This window comes from Anabas testudineus, chromosome 9 (assembly GCF_900324465.2).
Source record: "Anabas testudineus chromosome 9, fAnaTes1.2, whole genome shotgun sequence".
Lineage (NCBI taxonomy): Eukaryota > Metazoa > Chordata > Actinopteri > Anabantiformes > Anabantidae > Anabas > Anabas testudineus.
Window position 1 is genome coordinate 6331164 of NC_046618.1, and position 22457 is coordinate 6353620.

At 39.7% G+C, this 22457-nt stretch overlaps 2 protein-coding genes across 19 annotated transcripts in view; both read left to right on the top strand.

Moving 5' to 3' along the window:
* The first annotated feature begins 724 nt into the window (after window positions 1–724).
* On the top strand, window positions 725–7868 carry stx2b (syntaxin 2b). Of its 3 annotated transcripts, XM_026342337.1 has the most exons (11): window positions 725–973; window positions 1062–1136; window positions 1228–1327; window positions 2019–2093; window positions 2213–2286; window positions 2508–2616; window positions 4933–5006; window positions 5178–5315; window positions 5448–5558; window positions 5757–5869; window positions 6049–7868. In XM_026342337.1, the coding sequence occupies exons 1-10, from the start codon at window positions 941–943 to the stop codon at window positions 5850–5852; spliced, it is 885 nt and encodes a 294-aa protein (XP_026198122.1). In that variant the 5' UTR covers window positions 725–940; the 3' UTR covers window positions 5853–5869; window positions 6049–7868. The 3 variants fall into 3 exon arrangements, with proteins under 3 accessions (XP_026198122.1, XP_026198123.1, XP_026198124.1); XM_026342338.1 differs by lacking the exon at window positions 5757–5869; XM_026342339.1 differs by lacking the exon at window positions 5757–5869 and having other exon boundaries at window positions 6083–7868.
* A 1195-nt stretch (window positions 7869–9063) lies between these two features.
* Window positions 9064–22457, top strand: part of rimbp2 (RIMS binding protein 2) — a 76593-nt gene continuing 63199 nt past the window's right edge. For 15 of the 16 annotated variants that reach the window (XR_003297703.1, XR_003297704.1, XR_003297705.1 and 12 more), the window contains exons 1-5: window positions 9064–9115; window positions 10096–10207; window positions 10606–10699; window positions 10792–10923; window positions 20860–20982. Coding sequence is in view for 12 of the 16 variants with exons in the window: in XM_026344098.1 (XP_026199883.1) it covers window positions 10634–10699; window positions 10792–10923; window positions 20860–20982 (321 nt within the window). In the remaining 4 variants the exon portion in view is untranslated. Of the gene's footprint in view, window positions 9120–10095; window positions 10208–10605; window positions 10700–10791; window positions 10924–20859; window positions 20983–22457 lie in introns of all 16 variants that reach the window. The other variant, XM_026344099.1, reaches the window with a different exon arrangement.

Consider the following 22457-nt stretch of genomic DNA (forward strand, 5'->3'; position numbering starts at 1 on the left):
ACATTGGGTTATGTTACAGGGCAACACCCCGGACTCTCTGGGAACCACGGTGAAGTGAAGATGGGTGGATTTTCAAACACTCTGCTTTTTCTCAGGCAGTCACTGGAAACTTTGTCTCTACGGGAACAAGAAGAGATTCACTAAGTAAAACAATTTACCAGATGTCAGTAACAGAAATAATAACTTCAGAGGACTTAATAAGTATGTTTAAGTAGAAATACTGACTTTTAATTTGTGTTTCTCATATTGTTTGGCCGACACCAACAACAGGTGGAGGAGTCATCAGACGCAAAACCAGCTCCGTCATGAAGTTGAATGCATGTTTAGGTAAACAGCGCCACCTTGTGCTGATAGTCAAACGGCCACCCAGTCCTGATAATTGATCATTTATTAAACAGTATCACATAACTGTCTTGTGGTGTGTTTGGTGTCAAACTAAAACTAAAGTCTCTCATAAACCGATATTAACTAGACCCCTCTTATTTTCCACACAAGGCAAAAACTAAATAAAGAGTCTGTGTACTGTGTCACAGAGGTGGTTATTAATGGAGGTAACATAATGTATTTCTTTGTTTTCCACTATTTATCCTAAAGATTATGACACTGGGGGTTGTTTACATAACTGTTTGGTCATATTTAATTGAGGGCGGACTAGTTTCTCCTGAGGTGGAGAGAGACAGGAGGGAGAGAAGGCGGATCCCGGGGAGAGACTGTGAAGCTCCTACGGATCTGTTGCGCCGGTGTGAGGTGACAAACACCGACTGTAGACCAAATACTTTGCAGTTTGCTTAGTTTTACTTCACTCTCAGTTTTAATAGAGGTTCAACTTTTTAACGCTGTTAATGTTGGCTCGTTATTACTCTGCACATGGAGGCTTACAGAAGGACCCAGCGTGTCTTTCACTAGGATCGTTTATTCTGGAGACGAGCTGATCAGTGTGATGAAGGATCGACTTGCTGAACTGTCTGCTGCCGTGAGTGTGTCCTCTTGTTTCACTTGGACTCGCACTGACAGACATTTAAACATCCATTTTAAAAAAGTCCCTCATTTCGTCCATACAGAGTAGGACACAAGCAGAAGAGGATGTTGCGGTCACAGTGGACAGGGATGGGTTCATGGAGAGCTTTTTCAGAAGGGTGGGTATAAGGATGTGCGCTGGTTTTCCAAAATACAGGTGGCCCTGATTTTATTTATTTATTTATTTATTTTTATTATTGGATGATTCAGGTGGAAGAAGTCAGGGGACTCATTGATAAGATCTCCTCCCAAGTGGAAGAGGTGAGGAAGATACACAGCATGATTCTCTCTGCACCCAACCCAGATGACAGTAAGTGTGTGTGTCTCTTCAGAGACAATTGTTAACATGTCTGTTGTTTTCTAGGGTGAATCTGTGCATTCAGTTGTCTCCAGAAACTGCTTGGCTGGAGCGTGCCTTTTGAGACACAGAGCGAAAATACAGAGTGTCTCACTTCCTCTGTTACATTTTCCTGGGCGGAAACCTGTGAAAGGACCCTAACCTCACAAACCATTGTACTGTGAGCTCTGACTTGCCCTGTCAGGAACCTTTTAGTAGTCAGGTGTTTAAACAGGCAGTCGTTTTGTTTTGTGGGCATCAATGCTTAGCAAATTCACTCTTAACTTATTCACTTGAACAAAGTATTTGAGAGGATTTGAAACTGTATATCTAGCACATGTGTGAAAGCAGCACAGTGTTAAACAATCTAAGAATCAGTCTGTGGACTTGTTCAGGCCACATGCAGGACTGTGCAGGGCATCGACTCTCCAGCTTAATGTAATACATTAGAGTGTTTTAAGATCCATGACGTGGTCAACAAAAAAACAAAGGCTTGCTTTTGCTCTTGTTCCTCCAGGTTGTTGCCAAGTTACAAGATGAAATCACAGTAAATCTAATATTTACAGGAGGAGAGTCACAGTGATTAGCTGTATGAATAACATCATTTATCCTCATTAACAAGCCCAGTTTTCCTGTTTGTGTGCGTGTTTGTCTGTGTCTGAAGGAACAAAGGATCAGCTGGATGCCCTGACCAACGACATCAAAGGGAACTCCAATGTGGTGCGAGCAAAGCTAAAATGTGAGTAGTATCGTGACACGCTTGTCAAACTTAGATATTTACTGACTACACCATACAAAGCTGTTGTTGTTGTTGTTGTTGTGATACTGTTGTTGTCTCCTAACTCTTCCTATCTGAAGCCATGGAGCAAAGTATGCCCAAAGATGATGTAGCAAACAGGTCCTCCGTTGACTTCAGGATCCAAAAAACACAGGTTGGGAATCAAACGAGAAACTGTTTACTCATCACACACACACACGTCAAAAAGTCTCCACAGCCTATCATATCTTTTTTTATCCTGCTGAATTCAGTGTTAGTAGACGGGCATTTCATTTCTTTTGTTTGAGAGTAATTTCAACCATGTGTTGTGTATTCATTTATAAAAGTCTGCCCAGTTTCTCACCATCTGTCCCTGTGTTTTTCACTTGTCCTTAGCACACAGTTCTGTCCAGGAAGTTTGTGGAGACCATGACCCAGTACAATGAGACTCAAGTGTCCTTTCGGGAAAGAAGCAAAGGAAGGATCCAGAGACAGCTGGAAATAAGTGAGTGACAAATAATGGACGCCCAGACTCTCTCGAGGCTACAAGCTATTGTCTATATTTAGAGAATAGTCTCTGCAGCTTTCAATAATTTTACTATTATTAGTGATATTAATTGCTAATACAAACACAGCAATGAGGTGACTTGGGATGTGTGTTACTATATTTGTGAATTTAGAGATTAAAGAGTGATTAAAATTAAAAACCTGAGGTGTTGTTAGGACAGTGTTCAGGAATCAGACCACGCCAGTTTCCTCTCTGCTTCTCCGGAAAGTCATATGACTGCTGATAAACAGACAGATACAGTATATGATGATACATAAATAGCAAGAGTAGTGTTTGACCCAAGAACACAAAAGAATAAAAAATGGCTTTAGCAGAGTGGGTGAAACAGTAGCATTTGAGTCTGTAGTAGTATATTCTACAATTAGTCACTGTGAGTGTTGGTATAATGAAAAATATTCAACGTCTGAGCATATTTGTATTCATGCTACCTTATCAGTTGTAACATGTGTCTTTGTACCAGACAACCTGATACTTTCAGCCATTAGTCAGAGGAATATGTCGGTCATCTATCTATTGCAGTGACAAACAAATGCAAAGACACTGTGTATCAGGAGCATTGTATTATATTCATATGAGTAACATGATACAATAGTGAAAAGCAAAAAAAGACTGTCTCCCACAGTCCCTGCGGCCATCATTAATGACAGACTAGGTCTCCACACTGCAGACAGAAGAGCCTGATACTGGAGACGCCTAGCCGTGTTTGTGTTGCCCAGGAAACGGGCAGAGGGCTGAGCGGCCGGTGTAACAGTAGTTCACCTGCCTTTGACATGGCCGCATGAACCTCGACCTGTGCTGTCTCAGTCTTTTACATTTACCTACATCATTCAGATGTAGACATATTGGTGACACACTGGTGGTCTGTAACAGTGGTGTGTTTTGCTCTGTTTAGTTCTGTCTCTCTATGGAATAGCCAGTTGCAAAAGGTGTGTGAGATGCAAAAAGCAGCCGCACAGAGATCTGTCTCTCCAGGGAGGATGATGTACAACAGGAGACACAGCTTCAGGAAAAGAAAGCTTTGTGCTTACAGAGTGCCAGCGGTAGTTTTTCTATGAGGGATAGTCCTTTGTTCTACAGACAGTTGGAAATACACCCTGATCCACAAATGATGTTTAATTATTAACCAGCAGGAGCTGATTATAAATTAATTGATAAATTCTAATTTCATTTTTAACTGTTGAGTTTTTCCTCAGCATGTATTTCAAAACGCCACATCACTTGGTTCTCAAAAGCACGTTAACAAAAGTATTGCATTAACCTTTAATCACTTTAATGCTGTCGAAAATACAATTCTTAAAATCTTGTTTCCTTAAATTATACAGCACATCTCTCACTACATAGGGCAAATCAGCCTCGTGTTTGTTGCAGTGTCCCAAGGGGAGATAACAGAGACATTATCTTTCTGTCAGCTCAATAAATAGAACTGCGATGAGGAAACGAGGACTTTATACACAATAACTCCAAACACCCACAGACTAATGTGTTTTCCTGGGACTAAGCACACAGGATACACTGCTAGGCTAAGCAGAGACATTGTTTTTGTTATTGCCACGGATACAACATGCGCTGCTAAGTCAGAGTCAGAGACAGCTATTATTCAATATAAAGAAACTCCATTATGTCTCTAAGTCAATGTATTAGAGACTACAGGCTGATGGAACCATCACGTCATCATCATCATCATCACCAGCATGTTTTGATCTTCATGTTTATTTTTAAATAGAAGTGGGAGATATATTATATGATATGATATGGCACAGCCATAATTTTAAGGTCATTGTCAACAAGATCATTAAAGATCCTTCATATACACCCAGATTGAATGTTTTAGTTTCTTTCTCATTTTGTTCCCAGAATAAAAATGCATTTAATTATTCAGAGAAAGGCCTTTATCTAGAGTTGTATGACATATTGAAGTGTAGTGTGTTACTGTGTGATTACATGTGTCACTCCCACTGAATTTGACTTTTGGATTTTCTTCAATCAGTCGCCCTCACTTCTCATCTATCATTTCTTTTACTCAATAGTTGGCAGTAAATTAAAAATATAGACACTGTTCACATCTGTTCTATCATCAATGACTGATGGAGGCTTTCACAATTAGAATTTTTATAATTTCTCCTACTTTGACTTGTCACCATTTCAAATTTCAAACAAATGTCATAAAAAGTCACTTTTGCTACGGTGACCATAACGACAGAATCCATCTCTGGATAATCGCTGCTTATTTGTGTATTTGTTTTTTGGCTTTAGCTGGAAGAGTGACCACTAATGAAGAACTAGAGGACATGTTAGAAAGTGGAAATCCATCCATCTTCACATCTGATGTAAGTTTCTTCATGCCTGTTTTCCATGTAGCCTCCTGTTCTTGGGTGGTCAAAAGGTACTACTTCCATCTAGTGGTGGAGGAGCGGTAAACAATATTGTGTTTATATGCACACAGCTGGGGATCTGGTGTTTTTTGGATGAGTTATAGTGTGTCCATCTTTCTCCCTTAGATAATTTCAGATTCCCAGATCACACGGCAAGCTGTAAATGAGATCGAGTCACGACATCAGGATATCATGCGCCTGGAGTCGAGCATCAGAGAACTTCACAATATCTTCATGGATATGGCAATGCTTGTAGAAACTCAGGTAACAGAAAACTGTCATAGGTAAAGTTAGACTTTATTAGTTATAAATCTGCCCACACAAATCCCCCCAAAATTACTATTGTGTAACAAGTGAGTGTGATAAATGAAGGTATTCTGATTCTCTCATTTACAGGGGGACATGGTTAACAACATTGAAAAGAATGTCTCCAATGCAGTCGAATACATTTATCGTGCAAAGGAAGAGACCAAAAAAGCAGTGAGATACCAGAAAAAGTCCAGGAGGGTATGTGTTCCTATCTAATTATTTGTTGCTTAGTTGTAACACTAAATTAAAGGTTGACAGATAAACTTCAATCTATACATTTGCTTCAAGTCATAATGATTCATTCTTGTAGATTTATTTTGAAATTTTTTTGACATTTTTAAATATTACTCTACTTTTGGATGACGTTTTTCATACGAGCTCCTCTTCACTTGGCAGAAATACATTATCCTTGCACTTGCCCTGTTGATCCTGCTTGCTGTCATTGCACTAATTGTTGGCCTATCTGTTGGACTAAGCAAACGCCCTGCATGAGCTCTACTTTGATGACTGTGAGTTAACAACACATTCACAACTCCCACTCTTTGAACCGAACATCCGGTTATTCATCAATACATCCTCTTATCTATGCATCATTGAATTTACTCATGAATGTGGCCATTGGATAGGTTGAATAATTTGTAATGCAGTACCGCACATGCAGAACGCATTTCTTTTCTCTTTTTGACAGAAGCTTATCTGCCTTGTCACGTGTGGGGTTGCAGGTTTCCTCCTTTTACTCATAATAGTTGGAGTCTTTGAGTGATGCACTTCATGGTTCACAACCTCACACAGTCAGCTGTGCCTGTAATGATGAAGCTAGAAGCAGCTTCATAATAAGTCATTCACCATCCAACAGCATTGCAGAAAGGATCTCTTGACCACACTGAAGTAAGTATAAAGTGTGTAATTCAACTTGCAGACCTCATGATACACTTTTGGAGTGATATTTAGCTGGAATAAAGCTTTTTGTTGCATATCCCTTATCACTTAGTAGTGATATAATGCACCCTGATAGTGCATCAGATTTATATACTGTTCTGTAGGCCTATTGCTGCCATCTTTGCATGTTGGGTATCAACTTCAGACATTTCTTAGTCTGGTGACTTTAAAGGAATAGTTTGACAAATTTAGGAAATATGCTTTCTTGCCAAAAGTTAGACAAAGAAAGTGTCTCAACGATAAATACAAAGCTACCACCAACAGCCAGATAGTTTAGCTTACCATAAAAACTGGCCACAGAAAACAGCTAGCCTTGCTTTGTCCAAAAGATGATAGAACAAGATAGAGAGGGTAATGGAGCATGTTTCTGCTGTAACTGGGAGGTTGTCAGGCAGCAGAGAGTCCAGAAAGTCACTGCACCGGGCACATACATATATAGATTAGACAACCAGATTCAAGATTCAAAAAATGAATTAATTAAATAATCTCAGAGGGAAATTGTTTTGCCTCGTTACAGCTGCTCTCTGTTCAAAAGGAAAGAAAAGAGCCACAGCCAGAAAAACACAAATACAAGAAACTCAATAGAACAAAAATATCTAAAGATGGATAAGGTGGGTCAGCAATAGTCAGTGGTGCAAATGTAGTGTGATAAACCGTGATGACATAAGAAATAACATAATAATAAATGTGACGATGGGTCAAAGTTTGGAGTGATGATGCACACGTAAGTCCCCCCTTACTATACAGGTTAATGGGCACTGGAAAAAAGGATCTCCTGTGTAGCTCATGGAATTGATCAGTCTTTGGCTGAATATGCTCATCTGTTCAGCACACTGTCTAGTAGGCAGGAGGGATTGTCGTAGATTGAAAGTGTTTCGACATTTTAAACATCCTCCTCTCAGCAACCACATGTAGAGTTCAGTCCAGCTGCACAGCCAGAACAGAGACAGCCCCCCAGCCTGTTCATGTCGATGTAATGCAGTCAGGTGCTGGGAGTGTAATTTTGTTACCGTTGGACACATTTCCAGTTTAAATGAAGTGCAGGCTTGCATCATAACATATGCAACCAACACATGAGAGTGGTATCGATCTTTTCCTACTCACCTCTTAGAGAGAAGGTGAATAAGTATATTTCCTAAACCTTTGAGCTATTCATTTAATATTACAACTGTTTTGTGATAATTGTAACTCTTGCTTTATAAATGGTAAATAATGTCACTGTAGGCATTTATAGATAATTGTGTTTTAAGCAGAAGAATTATTTTCTGATCAGTTGAATGGGAATTCATCACTTCATTCAGTACATCTAAAACAGCAACCCAAATAAAGTGCCTTGTTGACATTTGATATTAAACCTTAACTTATTGAATTGTATTTATCATGGTCATTGTGTGTGACGTCTGAAATATTAGTTGTCATGCTGTAATGTAGAGCTCTTGGATTGTGTTATCATTGTGTTATTGCAAAGGCACATGATTTCATTTTGATACAGTTGATTATTTTTTATTTGGATGTCATGTCTTGTATTTCATATTGAAGCTGAATTATTAAGCCATATAATAAAACAGAAAAGAGTAAAAGATATATGCAGAATGTTTTTTTTTGTTATTTTCTAACATCAAAGGTGATAAAGCTGAATGCACGATAGAATTTTGTCCAGAAATCTTATGATATTTTTAAATTGCACCTCTGAATTTGTCTAATGAAAACAAGACTATTTTCTTCTTCTTTCTACACCACAAACATTTTGAGGTTCAGTTTGTTTACAGGAAAACAGTGGTTGCTGTTTACTTCATGACTAATGAGCACTTTGTACACACTGCTTGACTTCCGTGTAATCAACCAAACAAGATTAGTGAAGTAAGCAGAAGTAAGTCCCCGGAGGGCACATTTTTTCCTCACTTTGAATTAGATCAAAGAAACTTTGGGGAAACTAGAGGTGCGCTTGGAGTGAAATGCCAGTGAAAGGCCTTAAATCGTGAACATGAGGGTCTCTCAGGTCACTGAGCATGACATCCAGATGTCAAGTCAAGTAACATGAACTATGATACAACTTGGACACAGCAATTTATGTGGATGAGTAATATCAGTGTCTGTGCATAAATGTGGGAACTTTTTTGTAAATGTGTGAAAATAATATTTAGAGAAATATGGCGGGTTGATTAGCATGCACAAAAAGAACCTTTGCGTAAAAAACAATCCTGCTCCATAGCTCTGGCATGCAAAAAAAAAAAAAAAAAAAAAAAAAAACTGAAAACTGTGCCACAAATTAAAAAGCTTGCAAGTTAATGTAGCTGATGCCAACAACTGACCTGCACTGTATTATCCAGGTGGTGCGTTCAAGTGACCCCACTCTCCCACCAAAACAAGCTCAACGTTAGGGGGCGCTGTTGTGGTTTCATATGGCACCAGTGATATTGAATTGATAGCACTTTATTACGGTGCAGTTTTTGGACAACAACAAGAGCGATCACTAATAAAGTGTGTTTAACATAGTCTAACATAACAGAATGTAACTAAACTGTTGAATAATACAGAAACATTCAATTGGTTATCACTGTTGTACACTGGGAAATATTAAGACAATAAAAATAGCCCAATCATTTATAGTAAATAGACACAAAACAGTAAATGTTTTAATAATAACAACAACAATCACAATCATAATTAAATTAATATATTTATTTATTTGTTTGTTTATTTCTGCATCTGCGTTTATTGTTCTAATGGACGAAAATATTGTCGTTGCAAACTCGGGGGCCACCGTAGAACCGCCAATGAACTTTTACACAACTCATAAACTATTGGAAGGAATTGTAAGTATGTATGTATTTTTAGAGCTATCTTAATACATCTATGGGAAATATTACATTTCAGGAAAGTTTTTTTTCTGTGGTGCTGCTATTTGTCTACAGAAACAGTGAGTATTGAGAAGAGTCAGTTAACTGCTAACACACATCTTGGCTAGCTAGGCTGTTAGCTAAGTACAGTAGCTTAAACTATGCCACCTTATCTCGGTAACACGCATTAGACATGATAGAGCATGAATTATACACTAGTTACTTCATATTATCATTGTTGTGAGAAGCAGTAACGTTGGTTAGTAAAGTGTAACGTTACGTCCTAAATACGGAGGTTACACGTAACGTCACACAATCTCAGTAACGTCATTCAGGTAAAAGGTCAAGTGACTTAACTACTACTACTGTAAAATAATCTACTACCGCTACAAATAGAAATACATCAGAAAACTCTTCAGTCAAGCTAAATTACTGTGTACATACACTCTCATATACTCTTATATATACTTCATCTACAAAGCTATTCTCTGGATGCTGTGGAGTTTCACCCCTTGCACCCAAACTGCTGGATATAAGTGGAATCACACATTGCACAGTCTGCTACAGCCTTGCTGCATCTCAAATTAGAGCCTGTGTTTATAGTTATGTGAACTTCTTGTGTCTGCTCAGATAAAACCTTCTTGGCCTTCACAAACAAAAATTGCCTGAAACTCTTACATAATAAAATACTGTTTGGAGAGAATAAACAGATACTAAATATATATATATGTATCTAACCAATGAGAACAAAACAGTGGACCTCATGATGCAGTCTCTGCAAGTGATGCAGGAGACACCACATTACTTGCCTCTCACTGCACTTGAAGGGTGAAGAAACATTTCTGTTTTGTGTCTGGATAATATACGTCTGCTCTTAAAACGATAAGCTTGAATTATAAAGTACGCACGGATTCTTTGTCTGACTGGAAGCCGAGCTGATAGTCTCTCTCTTGCAGTGGTTTTGGAGGAGCAAGCTGGATGATTTAGTGGAAAGTGTACTGTAACAGATGACAAGACCACTTTAATTGGAGGCACATTCCTGTTGGAGCCACCCATCCTGCATCAGAGGTAGGTTTTAGTAAAACAAACGTACTGGCTTATGTTGTGTAACACATACAACCGAAAACATGAGGTCTTTTTAGATTATATAGACAGTTTAAATACTTTCTTACTGTTAAAGGCCATGGTTTACAACTACTGTATTACTCCATTTGAACAAACTGGACATGTAACAAAGCAAAATAAAAGCTGCTCTGTTATGACACATGAATAAATGGCACATTTCCAGCCATTAAACATACAGTAAATCTCTTACATGCAGCCTTTGCCTGTTTTCTAAAATCACTAATGTAATTTTAGATGGATTTTATAGTTTTGTGTGTTTTGCGTGGCAGCTGTGCCATTTTCTCTGACTGTGTGTACTGACAGTAATCCAACATTCATTATTATGTAACTGCTGAATACAGATATTTATAATCTGAACATGCTGGAGTTATGACATCATCTGGCACTGCTGACCATGACAAGCTTTTGGGAAAGCATGCAAACCATTCTGTCATGGTAGGTTACTTCTCATAACAAACAGATAATGTATCATCGAGATGTAAGAGGACTGATGTGTAGCTTAACTTGATGTCTGATTTTTGTGCCAGGGGACAATGGGTTGTCAGAAGACTTGTAAGGTGGAAAAACTCCTGAAACAGTCTCAGAAGGAAGTTGTGTGGAGCCAGAGACAGAGGTTAGCTACAGCAAAGAAGAACAGCTGGATGAGAGGTACACATAAGGTAAGCGTGGTGGGTTTGTTCTAAAGCTTTCTATGACTATGCTTTGATCTGACACTGGCAAGATCAGCATTGGTTGATGCCTGCAGCCATAATCTGACCTCACCATGCACTCCGCAGAGACTCTTCACTGTCACTAAGGCTCATCATTAACAAATATAACCATATGTGGCACTCAGTGATTGTATTTGCATCGCTCGTGAGGATGATTTAGCTACTAAACAAACACAATATTGTTAAGTTGTATTTACAGTGATGAAGTAGTAAAAGATTACCCAACATGCCATTATATAATATGCTCTTTGCTTAAAGAAATGCCATATTAATTACTCCTGGACATGTTTTTTATTGGTCTACAGTAGTACATTTACATACAAATACACAAACATGTCTTTTTTATGATTGTGTAAAACCTTCTTTTTAGTTATTAGTAACTGTGTACTTGACATACTACTGTATGCCAGTCATTCATAGAAAGTAAACATAGTACACTGCGAGCTCAGACAAGAAACTGAAGAGCTTCTCAAGTGCAGTGACTTTTTCTTAATAGTAATAGTAGTAAAAATAATAGTGGCATTGAACTACTGTTGGTCTTTTTTCTTCATAGTAGAACTGATTTTAAATTCCTGTGCATGCATAAGTAGTGGAGAACTCAGAGGATAGACTGTGAAATGAGGTTGTGCAAAATGCTGCTAAATACTGTAGATTAGCAGCCAGTCTACCATCATGTGTGGTGTGTGTTTTGAATGTGACTTTGTGATGACCTACACAGGGATATAGGATAGTGCAGTGTTGACAGCATTGTGAGCAGTGTTGCAGCAGAATAATCTACCAATGTAGTGTGAAAACTAGTTGTGTTTTTTGCCCGGTGTTGATTAAACGTTTAGTGCATTATTTGGCAAAAAGCCATACCAAAAAAGCCCTATCAAAGTCTTGATATAGGACTGACGTAGCTTGGGCTGGGAGGTGTCCACGTGTTTCGACATTTGGTAGAGGCTGAGGATGGATAGGATCAGGAATGAGTACATCAGAGGGACAGCCCATGTCAGAAGTTTTGGAGGTAAAGTCTTAGAACCAGATTGAGGTGGTTTGAACATGTGCAGAGGAGAGATTGTGAACACATCTGTAAACTTATACAGGTTTACAGGCAGGAGGTCTAGAGGAAGACCAAAGAGGAGATAAATGGATGTAGTGAGACAGGACATGAAGTTAGTTGGTGTGAAAGAAGAGGATACAGAGGACAGGGATAAATGGAGGTAGATGATTTGCTGTGGCGACTCCTGAAAGGAAACGGCCCTGCTCTGAAGGGATCTTTATTATGACTGTGACTGAAAATCTATGGCACTGGTGGAAAAATTAGTACATTATTTTATTTCTCTTGTTCAGGTCTTGTCTGATCGTATTTAATATTTATTTCCAAAACACTGGTCTTTATTCCATTTAATTTATTGCCTGTCGATTTACAGTATAAGCTGCCTTAGCTCTTCTTGGTGTTGTTGTCGCACTTCACACAGCGTTTGCAGAACCCTTCACAAAAGTAAATGTCGAAACAGTTGTTCACACCTCGAAACGTGTCTCAGTCGGCCGAGTTAAGGCAGGCCTGCAGCTCCTGTTCTGCCTTCTGACATCCTTTGACAGCTGTCTGAACAGGTTTAGTTCGCTTTAACATTCTGAGGTAGGCAGGTGTCCTCTGAATCATTATTTAAAAAAATGAAAGAAACACAAAACAGCAGCACTAGCTAGTTGACTGGCAATGTCTTTATCCTATTTAGCTGAGATGTAATTCTATGTTAAGAGCTAATGATTTCACTTATGAAGATTTTTCTTCTTATGTCTGTACACCAAGAAAAACACTTTTCTCCTTCATGGAGACACTTTAGATCAAACATTTGAAGGTCATTCATGGCATCTACTTTACATTTTCCGATTTATAAACACTGCTTTCTTTGTCAGGATGATCAAGGGCATTCAGTACTTTAAATCCTGTGGTATTATGTTTTTAGGGCAATTTACAAAAGGCCCCAGAAGAGATTCAATATATGCTGAAGGGACAAATAGCAGCTGATGCTACTGTATATTGAAAACATCAGGTATGCTTCCTGCCCATTGCAGAGTTCAGCACATCCCCCTGTGATGTTTACACAGCAGGTAGAGGACATGGGTGGGAACGTTTGACTTCTATTGTGTGTTATGCTGTGGTGTCCTGAGTGTTAGTCAGCCACTGTACAATATAAGATCTCAATTGGGATTACAGAGAGGGTCCCGCTGGAGGGGGAGGGAAGGCTCTAAACAGAGGTAAGGAGCTGCTGTGGTTGCTAGGCATCCACGCTGAAGAAAGCATATCTGTTTTGGGCCCTGCTCCTCCTCTCTCCTTTTCCCCATAACAGAGTGCAGCACCTCTGTCAGCCATAGAGGGCAGTCGTACTGCACATGCTGTGCTGCTCTCCTCCACATCCCCCGATAAATGAAAAAAACCCAGGATAGCCCGAATAATCCCCTTTAATACCCTTCTGCACTTGATTTCCTGATCTGTGATTGGATGGTAATGGTGTTGCTGCTGTTTGTGATAGCTGATTGGTCTTGCCCTGGATTCGGTGAATGAGGGTTTGTCAAGCTGAGCCTCCAGGGAGCCTCTGTGGCATAATGACCCATGACGAGGTGAGGTAGAGTCTGTGTATCAGCTTGCAAAAAACAGTTGAGATATACGGCAACATGTGGAAGTAAAGACCAAGGGGGAAGCCACAGAACCTCACATGACCTTGCCAGCTTCAATCATGGCTGCTCATCAGTGGTGGTTAGGTGGGCAGGCGGGACGATGGAGCATGCTGCCAGGAGGGTTTATTGACAGGATTGTCTGTGACTGCTGACAATAAGAGAATGACCAATTCTGATTAAGGAAGATGAAAGGCATCCTGGAGAGGGAATGTTGCTTCGTACTGCTGCGCACTGCACTGCCTCTGCACCCCTGCGTGCCTGTGTCTGTGTGACTAAGCGTGTGTGTGTGAGAAAGTGAGAGCAAGAGAGATAGAGAGAGCGAGAAAGGGGGCGTGTTGATGTGTGTGCTCTGCTGCACAGCCATGGTAGTGTGAGCTGAATGATGCTTGCTGGCTGTCTCTCTCTCTCTCTCTCTCCCTGCGCTGCCTGGCTGTGCCTACTTCTGCTGAACACTGATGAACCATTTTATGCTACAGAGCTGCCATAGTCCTCATCCCTGTCCGGCTGCTGGCTGCTTTTTTGTCCTTCCAACACAGTCGGAAACACCTGCCACTACATCGGTCCTTTAACTGCTGCTGCTAAGGTACTGTACCATTTACTGTCTTCGGTCAAGCTGTGTGTGTTTTTCTGAGTCAGGGATTGTTGTACTGGCTCTGCTGCAGGATCCCTGTGCTGCTGCTGCTGCTGCTGCTGCTGGAGGGATAAGGATGATCCTAACATGTCTTAGTGTCTTCGACTCTTAGCAGCCAAGATAATCAAAATGTACACTCATAGCCATCTGCCATTCTATGCATTTCTTGGGATGGATCAGTCTGTTTTGCACGGTTGTGCACAGAAGTGTAGGTTTAATATCACTAAGAACAACCAGAGGACATTGCACATCATTTACATGCAGTCCAGATTCACTGTCATGCTTTTTAAATTGTTTCAGTTTCTTGTCAAGAGAATACTTTAGTCATCAAAGCAGGAGCAGTGTGTTTATCATCTGTAGGTGATATAACAGCATTTTTCATTCTGCTGTCAGTAACCGCTGTCACTGCCATGCCTGTCAGATGGCACTTTCTGTGGAGTGAACATGCAGAGGAGATATGTAGTTTAAGTTGTGAAAATCATTAGTGTTACTGAAGTTATGTTTATGAATTACTGATAATAGGAAAAGGTCAGTAATCTGAGATGTGGTTGCATGGATTTTATTAAACGTGTGTGATATTAGCTGTATCCCAGTAGAACAGTAATATGACAAAATCAGCTGTAGTATTAAGTGCCTTTGAGTGTGTATACATTATGATTTGTTGATTGTGTTACAATTGCGGCATATTTGTTTCTGTTTGTTGTGTAGTTAGTTTTAGAGCTTGCAAGACAAGATGGTATAGGTGGCAGTCACGAGAAGAGAGGGCAGCAGTGGGAATATATGAAAATATGTTTTCTGATCTGCATGCATATGTGCATGTGTACACAGGCATGTATATTTCTTCTGCCTCCCAAGGTCACTCATTTGAAGAGCTTCCATAATTAGGGCTGTCAGACAACCCACTCCCATTCATATTGTGCCTTCATCCTGCCCACCTTGACAAACAGGCATGGCCATTCATCTTTTCACTGGTTTTCCCTGAGCTGCCAGCAAGTGACTTTAATCTTCACTCACTCCACAGGAGATGGGCATTCATACTCTAACCCAAATTTGTCTGGTCTGCAATAAGTTAATTGCAAGAGAGGAGGTGGGTGTTGGTGGTGATGCCTGAGGGAGGGTGGTTGGAGGGAGAGTGGTGTTGAGCATTTTCTAATTCCAGCCGTGGGTCAAATAATATTTGCACAAAATTCTTAGTGTTTACTTCCTCCGTCTGGTAGCAGCAAATGGATTGCGGTGCACTGCATTGGGAGTTCAGACATTTTGTTTTTAGTCACAGAAAACTATGCAGAATTTAAATTTGAAAGCGTCTGCTCATTGATTTTACATCAAACTGAAACCAACTGGTATTTACCCATATGGTATATGAAAAAAACCCAAGGACATTGGGTTTTGAAGTATGACATTTAATAATGTTTTAAATATGAAACACTCTTTCAATAAATAGTTTCTTATCTACACACTCTGGCTCTATAACTGTGCCACTGTCTTCATTAGCTACACTGACTTTGGAAATGAGGAAGAAGAGAGCAGTGACAGTGAACCAAAACAGTAAGACTGTGGACTGTGCAGCTAATACAATGAACTTAAAATATTCTAAAATGCTCAGAATAGTGTGAAGTGTCAGCATTGTCTGTCACTACAAGAATCTGCTTGTGCAAAAAAGTACAACCTGTTCATATAAAGTTCCCTACAGCATATGTTTCTTACATATGTAATTTGTACACTCCATAGTGGTTAAGCTGAATTGTATTAGTAATATGTAACATTGTCACTAGAGCTCATGTGATAAAGTGAAAGGAGGAGTGATGAGGTGCTGAACATGGCGGCTCAGTGGAAGATGTAGCAGTGTCAGAGGAGTGTGGCTCAGCATGGTCCTGAGTGACTGAAGCTAGGCCGTAGTAACAGCTGGAGCACTGCTGCTGCCTGGATGTGGCCTGGATAAGCACGTGACCCCACCACAGTGTGAGGCATTAGTGATATGAACAGCAGGGTCCACGGCCACTGTTACATAACAGCATCTTCACTGGGAGATCTCTGCAAATACCACTCCGGGAGACTCAGTGACAGCATAGTGAAAGCGCATTATCATTTTCAGCAACTGCATCACTTGCTCTGACTGCTGGACTGCCTTGTGCATGACAAATGTCTTTCTTGTGTGTTCTGAGGGTATTTTCATGGTTGGGCAGATTTATGGACATACTGTATTTTGTGCTATACTGTAAAAGCCTCCAGCTTAGGTCTTTATGTGTGTGCATGTAATTGCATGTGTCTTTACATGTGTGTGAACATTGCAGTGTGTATCTTTACACATGTGTGTGTGTATAATATAACCTACAGCACATGTTTGTGTTATGCCATAATTCTAAAAAGTCAAATGCAATTTTAGACGATATGTAGTGCCAGCTGTCGTCATCTCTGCAATTTCACTGACTGCTGTAGTTAGGCATAAACATCAGCTGTATGCTCGTTTTTGATCAGCCAAAAAGGACACACGTTACACCACTCCGCAGATCTCTGCACTGGCTTTCTGTAGTTGCCCACATCAGGTTCAAAGCCCTGACTTCTGTCTACAAAGTGATCAACTGAACAGCACCTGCCTACCTAAACTCCCTTTTCCAGGTCCACAATCCCTCCAATCTGCTACGCTCTGCCAGCGAACAACATCTTGTCCCCTCACCTAAGATCCCAGGCTAAACTTTTCAACTCAGTGGTCCACCGTGGTGGAACGATCTACCCACCTCTGCACGCTCAGCAGCCTCACTGCCAATTTTCAAAAACCTGCTGAAAACAGAACTATTCGGCAACTTTTTCTGCACTTAAAAAAAAGAAATTGTACTTTCACCTTATGAAACGGAAACGGTTCTTCCCATAGCTCTTTACTTTAAAGTTCTTCTCCTTGGCTTAGATATTTTGATTTCCTTGTAGCCACTTTGGATAAAATTACTAAATGTCAATATCCAGGAGGTACCGACTGTTGATTTCGCTGGCGGTAGTAATCATGACAAGGATTGGACTTCATTTATAATTGATTGCTCCTGGAGTTGACCGGGTCTGTTCACTTAGTGTAAACAGGAAAAGATTAAGAAGATGAAGTCAGTTGTAGTGGTCCACTGTTAGGTTCATATATATATATATATATATATATATATATATATATATATATATATATATATATATATATATATATATATAAATGTAGGTCTTTTTTGTGGATTTTTGTGGATCAGCCTGCGTTGTCAGTAAGTCTGTGTTCATGGTCAGCTCCATGAGGTGGGGAGTTGTGTGGATCTGTTCTAAAAGGTGGACAATCATGCCTGAGGGTGAGGGTTGGGGATGATTATGTGGATCTTGCCAAAATCCACAGGCAGTGGTGATTATTGTCAGGATTTGCTTTGTAATAAAAAAGCTTATCTCCACAGGTTCAGTCTCAGTCTCCAGCTCTGTCTTTGTCTTTCTGACTACAGGTTTTACTCTCTGTGCCTTTGAATTATTCTGTTTCAAGTTACAAAGGTTAATTTAACCCAAACCTGGTAAATTATACTTTTCCAAGAAGGTGAAACAGACTAATGCACACTGTGGTTCATTTAATTTATTCTGCTTACAGCTGCCAACAATAGACATTAAGAACATGATCCTCTGATGTCTGAGATGATTGGTGAACACCATGTCCAGTGTTTATGTACTTTAAAAGGACACACTCTCCTCTGTGTATTGTCCACCATGTTGGAGGTTAAGTACACAGTGTTTGATAACATATTATTGGCAGGAAATGCTCCAGTCATTGTGTCAGTCAGTTCAAGACATGCTTGCTTTTTCTACACCTCTTTTAATGTTGAGGATAATTAATTGAATGCTAATGTGCTCCAGAGTGAATGCTTGGTGTTTATGTGGAGGATGTAATTGATTCTAATGTCCTGAAACTGGAATTTCACTGCAGATTACTAAGAAAAAAAGGCTGGACTGAGCAGTGGGTGCTGCAGTACAGTGATTATTCTTTTTTTTTTTTAAATTTATCTCAGTTGTATGATACAGCATGCTACATTCTTCTGTGTTGTAGGTCTCTGTGGTGTTAGTAAGTCTGCTGTCCAATCAACGGCTTCTATGCTGCCCCATCAGTGAACAGGGACACAGGTTAATTGCATGAAGAAGATGTAATGAGGTGGATTGAATTAGCTGTGCCCTGACTAAAATGAAATAAAGAGACTGTCGTGACATACAGACTCTCAAAGTGACTCATTATACATGCCAACCCAAATATGATATATCATAATATGCTATATCTTCTTGATGCTGACAGTCTAAGACTATAGCCCGAAATGGTTGCATGCTGGAATAATAAAAAGTATCCAATCTGGCCTTAATTAGAAATGTCTGCATAAATATGAGCACTAATATGGACAGAAATAGAAAGCTAACAATCATTAAAAATGAGCTCATATTGTTTTGACATGCCGATCATTCATATGCTTTGTGCGTAGTTGAGTATAATCTTCCCATCTGTGAATTTATGTTACTCAAAAATTGCTGTCGCAAGAGTACTTTACCAAAGAGGGAAATTTCAATTAATGGTTCAATGGGTCATTTTTGAGGCAAGAACATCAATGATTGTTTTTCTAAAATAAATGGCAATGAGAAGAGCTTTTGACCACATATAAAGACTAAGAAAAGGTTGAGGTGCATAGAGCTACTACAAGACTTTAGGAGCTGTGCCTTGCAGGAGGGGTATAGGGCAGGACAGAGACAGCCTGTGTCCAGATGTCTGTTTGTGTTAGGGAGGTTACGGCACTGCCTCCTGCCATGAGAAACAAACACTAATTGCCCATTGGCCCCGGGTTGGAGATGTGCAGCTGGGGATATGTGGCTAAAAATAGCGCTGCTTGTTCCCGTGAGTGGCGGGCACAAAGCGCCATAGCATTAGGATTCAGCACTAAAGTATGGAATGGACAAAAAAGGTCATCGTCTGGTCAGTGCCACAAATGTCAGGGGTACAAAGCTACACCAGCACACGGTGCAGGAATGGGGCCTCAGGCTTTACCCTCCCATGGACCAACCTACTGAAGTATCATCCTCTAAAAACTTGCAGGAAAATATCACATGGAAACATCCAAGAGTGTCATGACATCCTGTGTTTTGTTTGTATCCCAGCAGCATCCATGCCTGTTCCATGAAGCATTTACCGCCATGCAGCAATGGCCCTCCATGTTTGACTCAAGTTACAGCTCTCCCTCTTTGACACAAAAACAGCATCTGGTTCCACCTGACTGGAGCCATGAATAATTTAATGAGAGGCATTATTATTTCCAGCCAGCTCCACTAGCTTTGCAATAACAAGGAGTTTAGGTAGCGCTATCAGCATTGCTGGCTAAGTGGTTGAACATGGAGAGAGGATGTTATTTTACCTTGTTGGCATCTCATACTTGTGTGGGTTTGTAAGTATCTGGTTGAATTAGCATTTACGTATTATTTTTCATCGATACATTAGGCCACCATGTTGCTAGGTTGTTTGCAGATCTTGGAAACACGTGAGTAAACAGAGCATCTGGGGTGATAATACAATTAAGTTGCCAGTACATCAACTGATGTCTTGTGACTTGCACATATTAACAAGCACAGCCCATTAGTTAAGACATTATAAAACTATTACTTTTCTATTTCTATCATGTTATATATGCACTTCTTGTATTCCAGGGCCTTTTCTTATTTTTTGTAAAGTCAAAGTTCAGTGGAACACTGTGTTCAACGTGTGGTTAAAGCAGTCGGTGGACAGGTAGTCTTGCAGATATTTTATTCCTTCTATTGTCAAATTGAACCTGTGAAAATGAATGAAAGGACACATTCTGTTTGTACTGCATGAGTGTAGCTGTTAGCTGTTTTTCCACACAGACCACCTGCTGGCTCTGAGCAGCCACTCACCTACACTCACAGAGTGCCAGCAGATTTCATCACCAGTGTGGCTTAGCAAGGAGAGACAAGGCAGCTTTATTTATGTAGCGCATTTCGAACACAGAGACAGTTCAACATGCTTGGCTAAGAAAAGCATTAGAATGGCGTTAAAAACAATAAGACAGAAAAGAGTCAAAGACAAAATAAAATGAGATAAAAAGATGGAGATCAAATAAATACACACAAAATAAAAAATACATACACATAGTAGTACAGTTAAAACATAGTTACAATGCATAAAAATAAGTTGTTGTCCCACATGCAACATGGGAAATAAAAGTGCAGTTTTGTTTTAGATTTGAAATTGACTAAGGTTTGGACACAATGGAAATCATCGTGTTGTTGGTGTATAAATGTATGTATAAATTGTATAAATGTGTCTGAATGCATCTCAAAGATCAAAAAGCCTTACTTAGTTTATAGTCTTCAAGAACCTTAGGAATGTATAATGGTCTTATATCATGGAGTGATTTATTAACTAACAACTGCACATGTGATGGGTTATTTTAGATAAGTTAGCCAAAAACTGCACAATTAATCATTTAACTGCTATTGTAACTTTGACCACTGCCCATTGTGTTGATATTATTATTGCTATATTTAAATAATTGAAATGACTGCAGCTTAAGTGTTTTCTGTCCCCCCACCAGCTGAGAAATGAAGTTCTCCCCCTCAACTTCCAAAGTGTGCAGCGTTTGGACAGTTTTCGTGTTCTAGAGAAGAGCAGTGGCACTCTGAGACTCAGTCACCAAAGGCTAAAGCAGAAGTTGCTGGTAAGTTCTGGTGTGTGAAAAACAGATAAAGTGTTGTTGACTGGACTGGGCACGGACAATTAGAGGCAGTTGAAGATTTCTGTTGGGGCATTTGCTTTCAGCAATTTATGGCTCGCATCTTCTTCTCCCTGCTATGCACTGCGAACATATGAACCATGAGTTATTTTTCCTCCAGTTATTGGTTTAATTTTGAAATGACCTGTGCTACTGCATGTGTTTATGAAGAAACATCATTGGATTTATTGAGCTGAACATGTCAGCGAACATTCATGAGACAGTTCCCTTCAAGGTTTCTATCCAAGGATCTTTATTTTCCTCACATTCATATGTATTTGGCAACGTTTGATAGGCAACTACTGTTTATAGTATTAGATGTTGATAGAACTGTATATACATTAAATTTTATTAAAACATTTGATAATGAGTACCACCAATGTATCTAATAATTAATTATGGTCTTGAAGATGGCTTCTTCATTTTGCCTATGGTAATATTGAGTTGAAAGTATAATATTGTAAGTAGTTTCAATACTTGAGTATTGAAACTACTTAGCTGAATAGTGATTCAGCTAGTGTAGTTTTTAGATAAAGTCTGTCATAATACTATACATATAATTAAATAATGGGTGCAGGTGTGGCCACATCTGACTTTCGTCATTGTCCCCCCTATTGGTTGTACCTAACCCTGCTCTTTATCAGTTGTGCAGTGTCAGTAGTTCTTAATTAATAATTTTTCATTTGTATTTCAAATATATCTGATTGTCTATGGAGCCATGGGTAGGGAGTGTCTATGTTATTTTATTGGGTAGAGGTTTGACAACTCTGTATACTGAAGCTTATGTTTAAATATCTTCAATACAGGAAAAATGGCTTTTTAAGGATCTTATTTTAAACCTATAAGGCATGTACCTGTACTTCAGCATTTCCTATGGAATAAGGAGGCCCAGTAGCCATGTTCCTGAAAATGTCGTAGACAGTAAACAATAAGTTTCCGGAGTGAAGCTGGCTTCATTTTCCTCAGGCTTCCTCCAGGCTGAGATCTCACAGCGGAGGCTGCTTGTAATTCCCCCGGCTTCCCCTGACGTCTGTGGTTCAATATGAATGAGCTGCATCGATTAAACCTCAGTGTGGTGCTTGTGCAATGGAGTTTTGTGTGTGTGTGTGTGTTTGTGTGAAGAAGGGGGGCTGCTGGCTTTCTCTCCTATGTTTCCTTAGCACTTAACAGACTGTTGTTTTTACAGAGGGCGACGTTACGGGTGACATCTTTTGACTGAACCAAAAACTGAAGCTTGGTATTAGCGGCTTCCCCCTGTGTGTTAATGAACAGTTAATTTAACAGATATTTCCTAGTATTGTGAAGAGGGACCAGAATTTGACTTGCTATTATTGTAACTAAGAATGGTCAAACAAAATTTCTTGTCCGTGTTCCCTTGCTTTCGGTTGGCTACATTGCTCAGACATTTTGAAACACATGGT

Bases quoted from the DNA above. Each gene is read 5' to 3' on its own strand.
- stx2b (XM_026342337.1), top strand. From the start codon at position 941: ATGAAGGATCGACTTGCTGAACTGTCTGCTGCC. The intron at 2,617-4,932 runs GTGAGTGACAAA...TTTTGGCTTTAG, and splicing joins CCAGAGACAGCTGGAAATAA to CTGGAAGAGTGACCACTAAT. The intron at 5,007-5,177 runs GTAAGTTTCTTC...TTTCTCCCTTAG, and splicing joins CATCCATCTTCACATCTGAT to ATAATTTCAGATTCCCAGAT.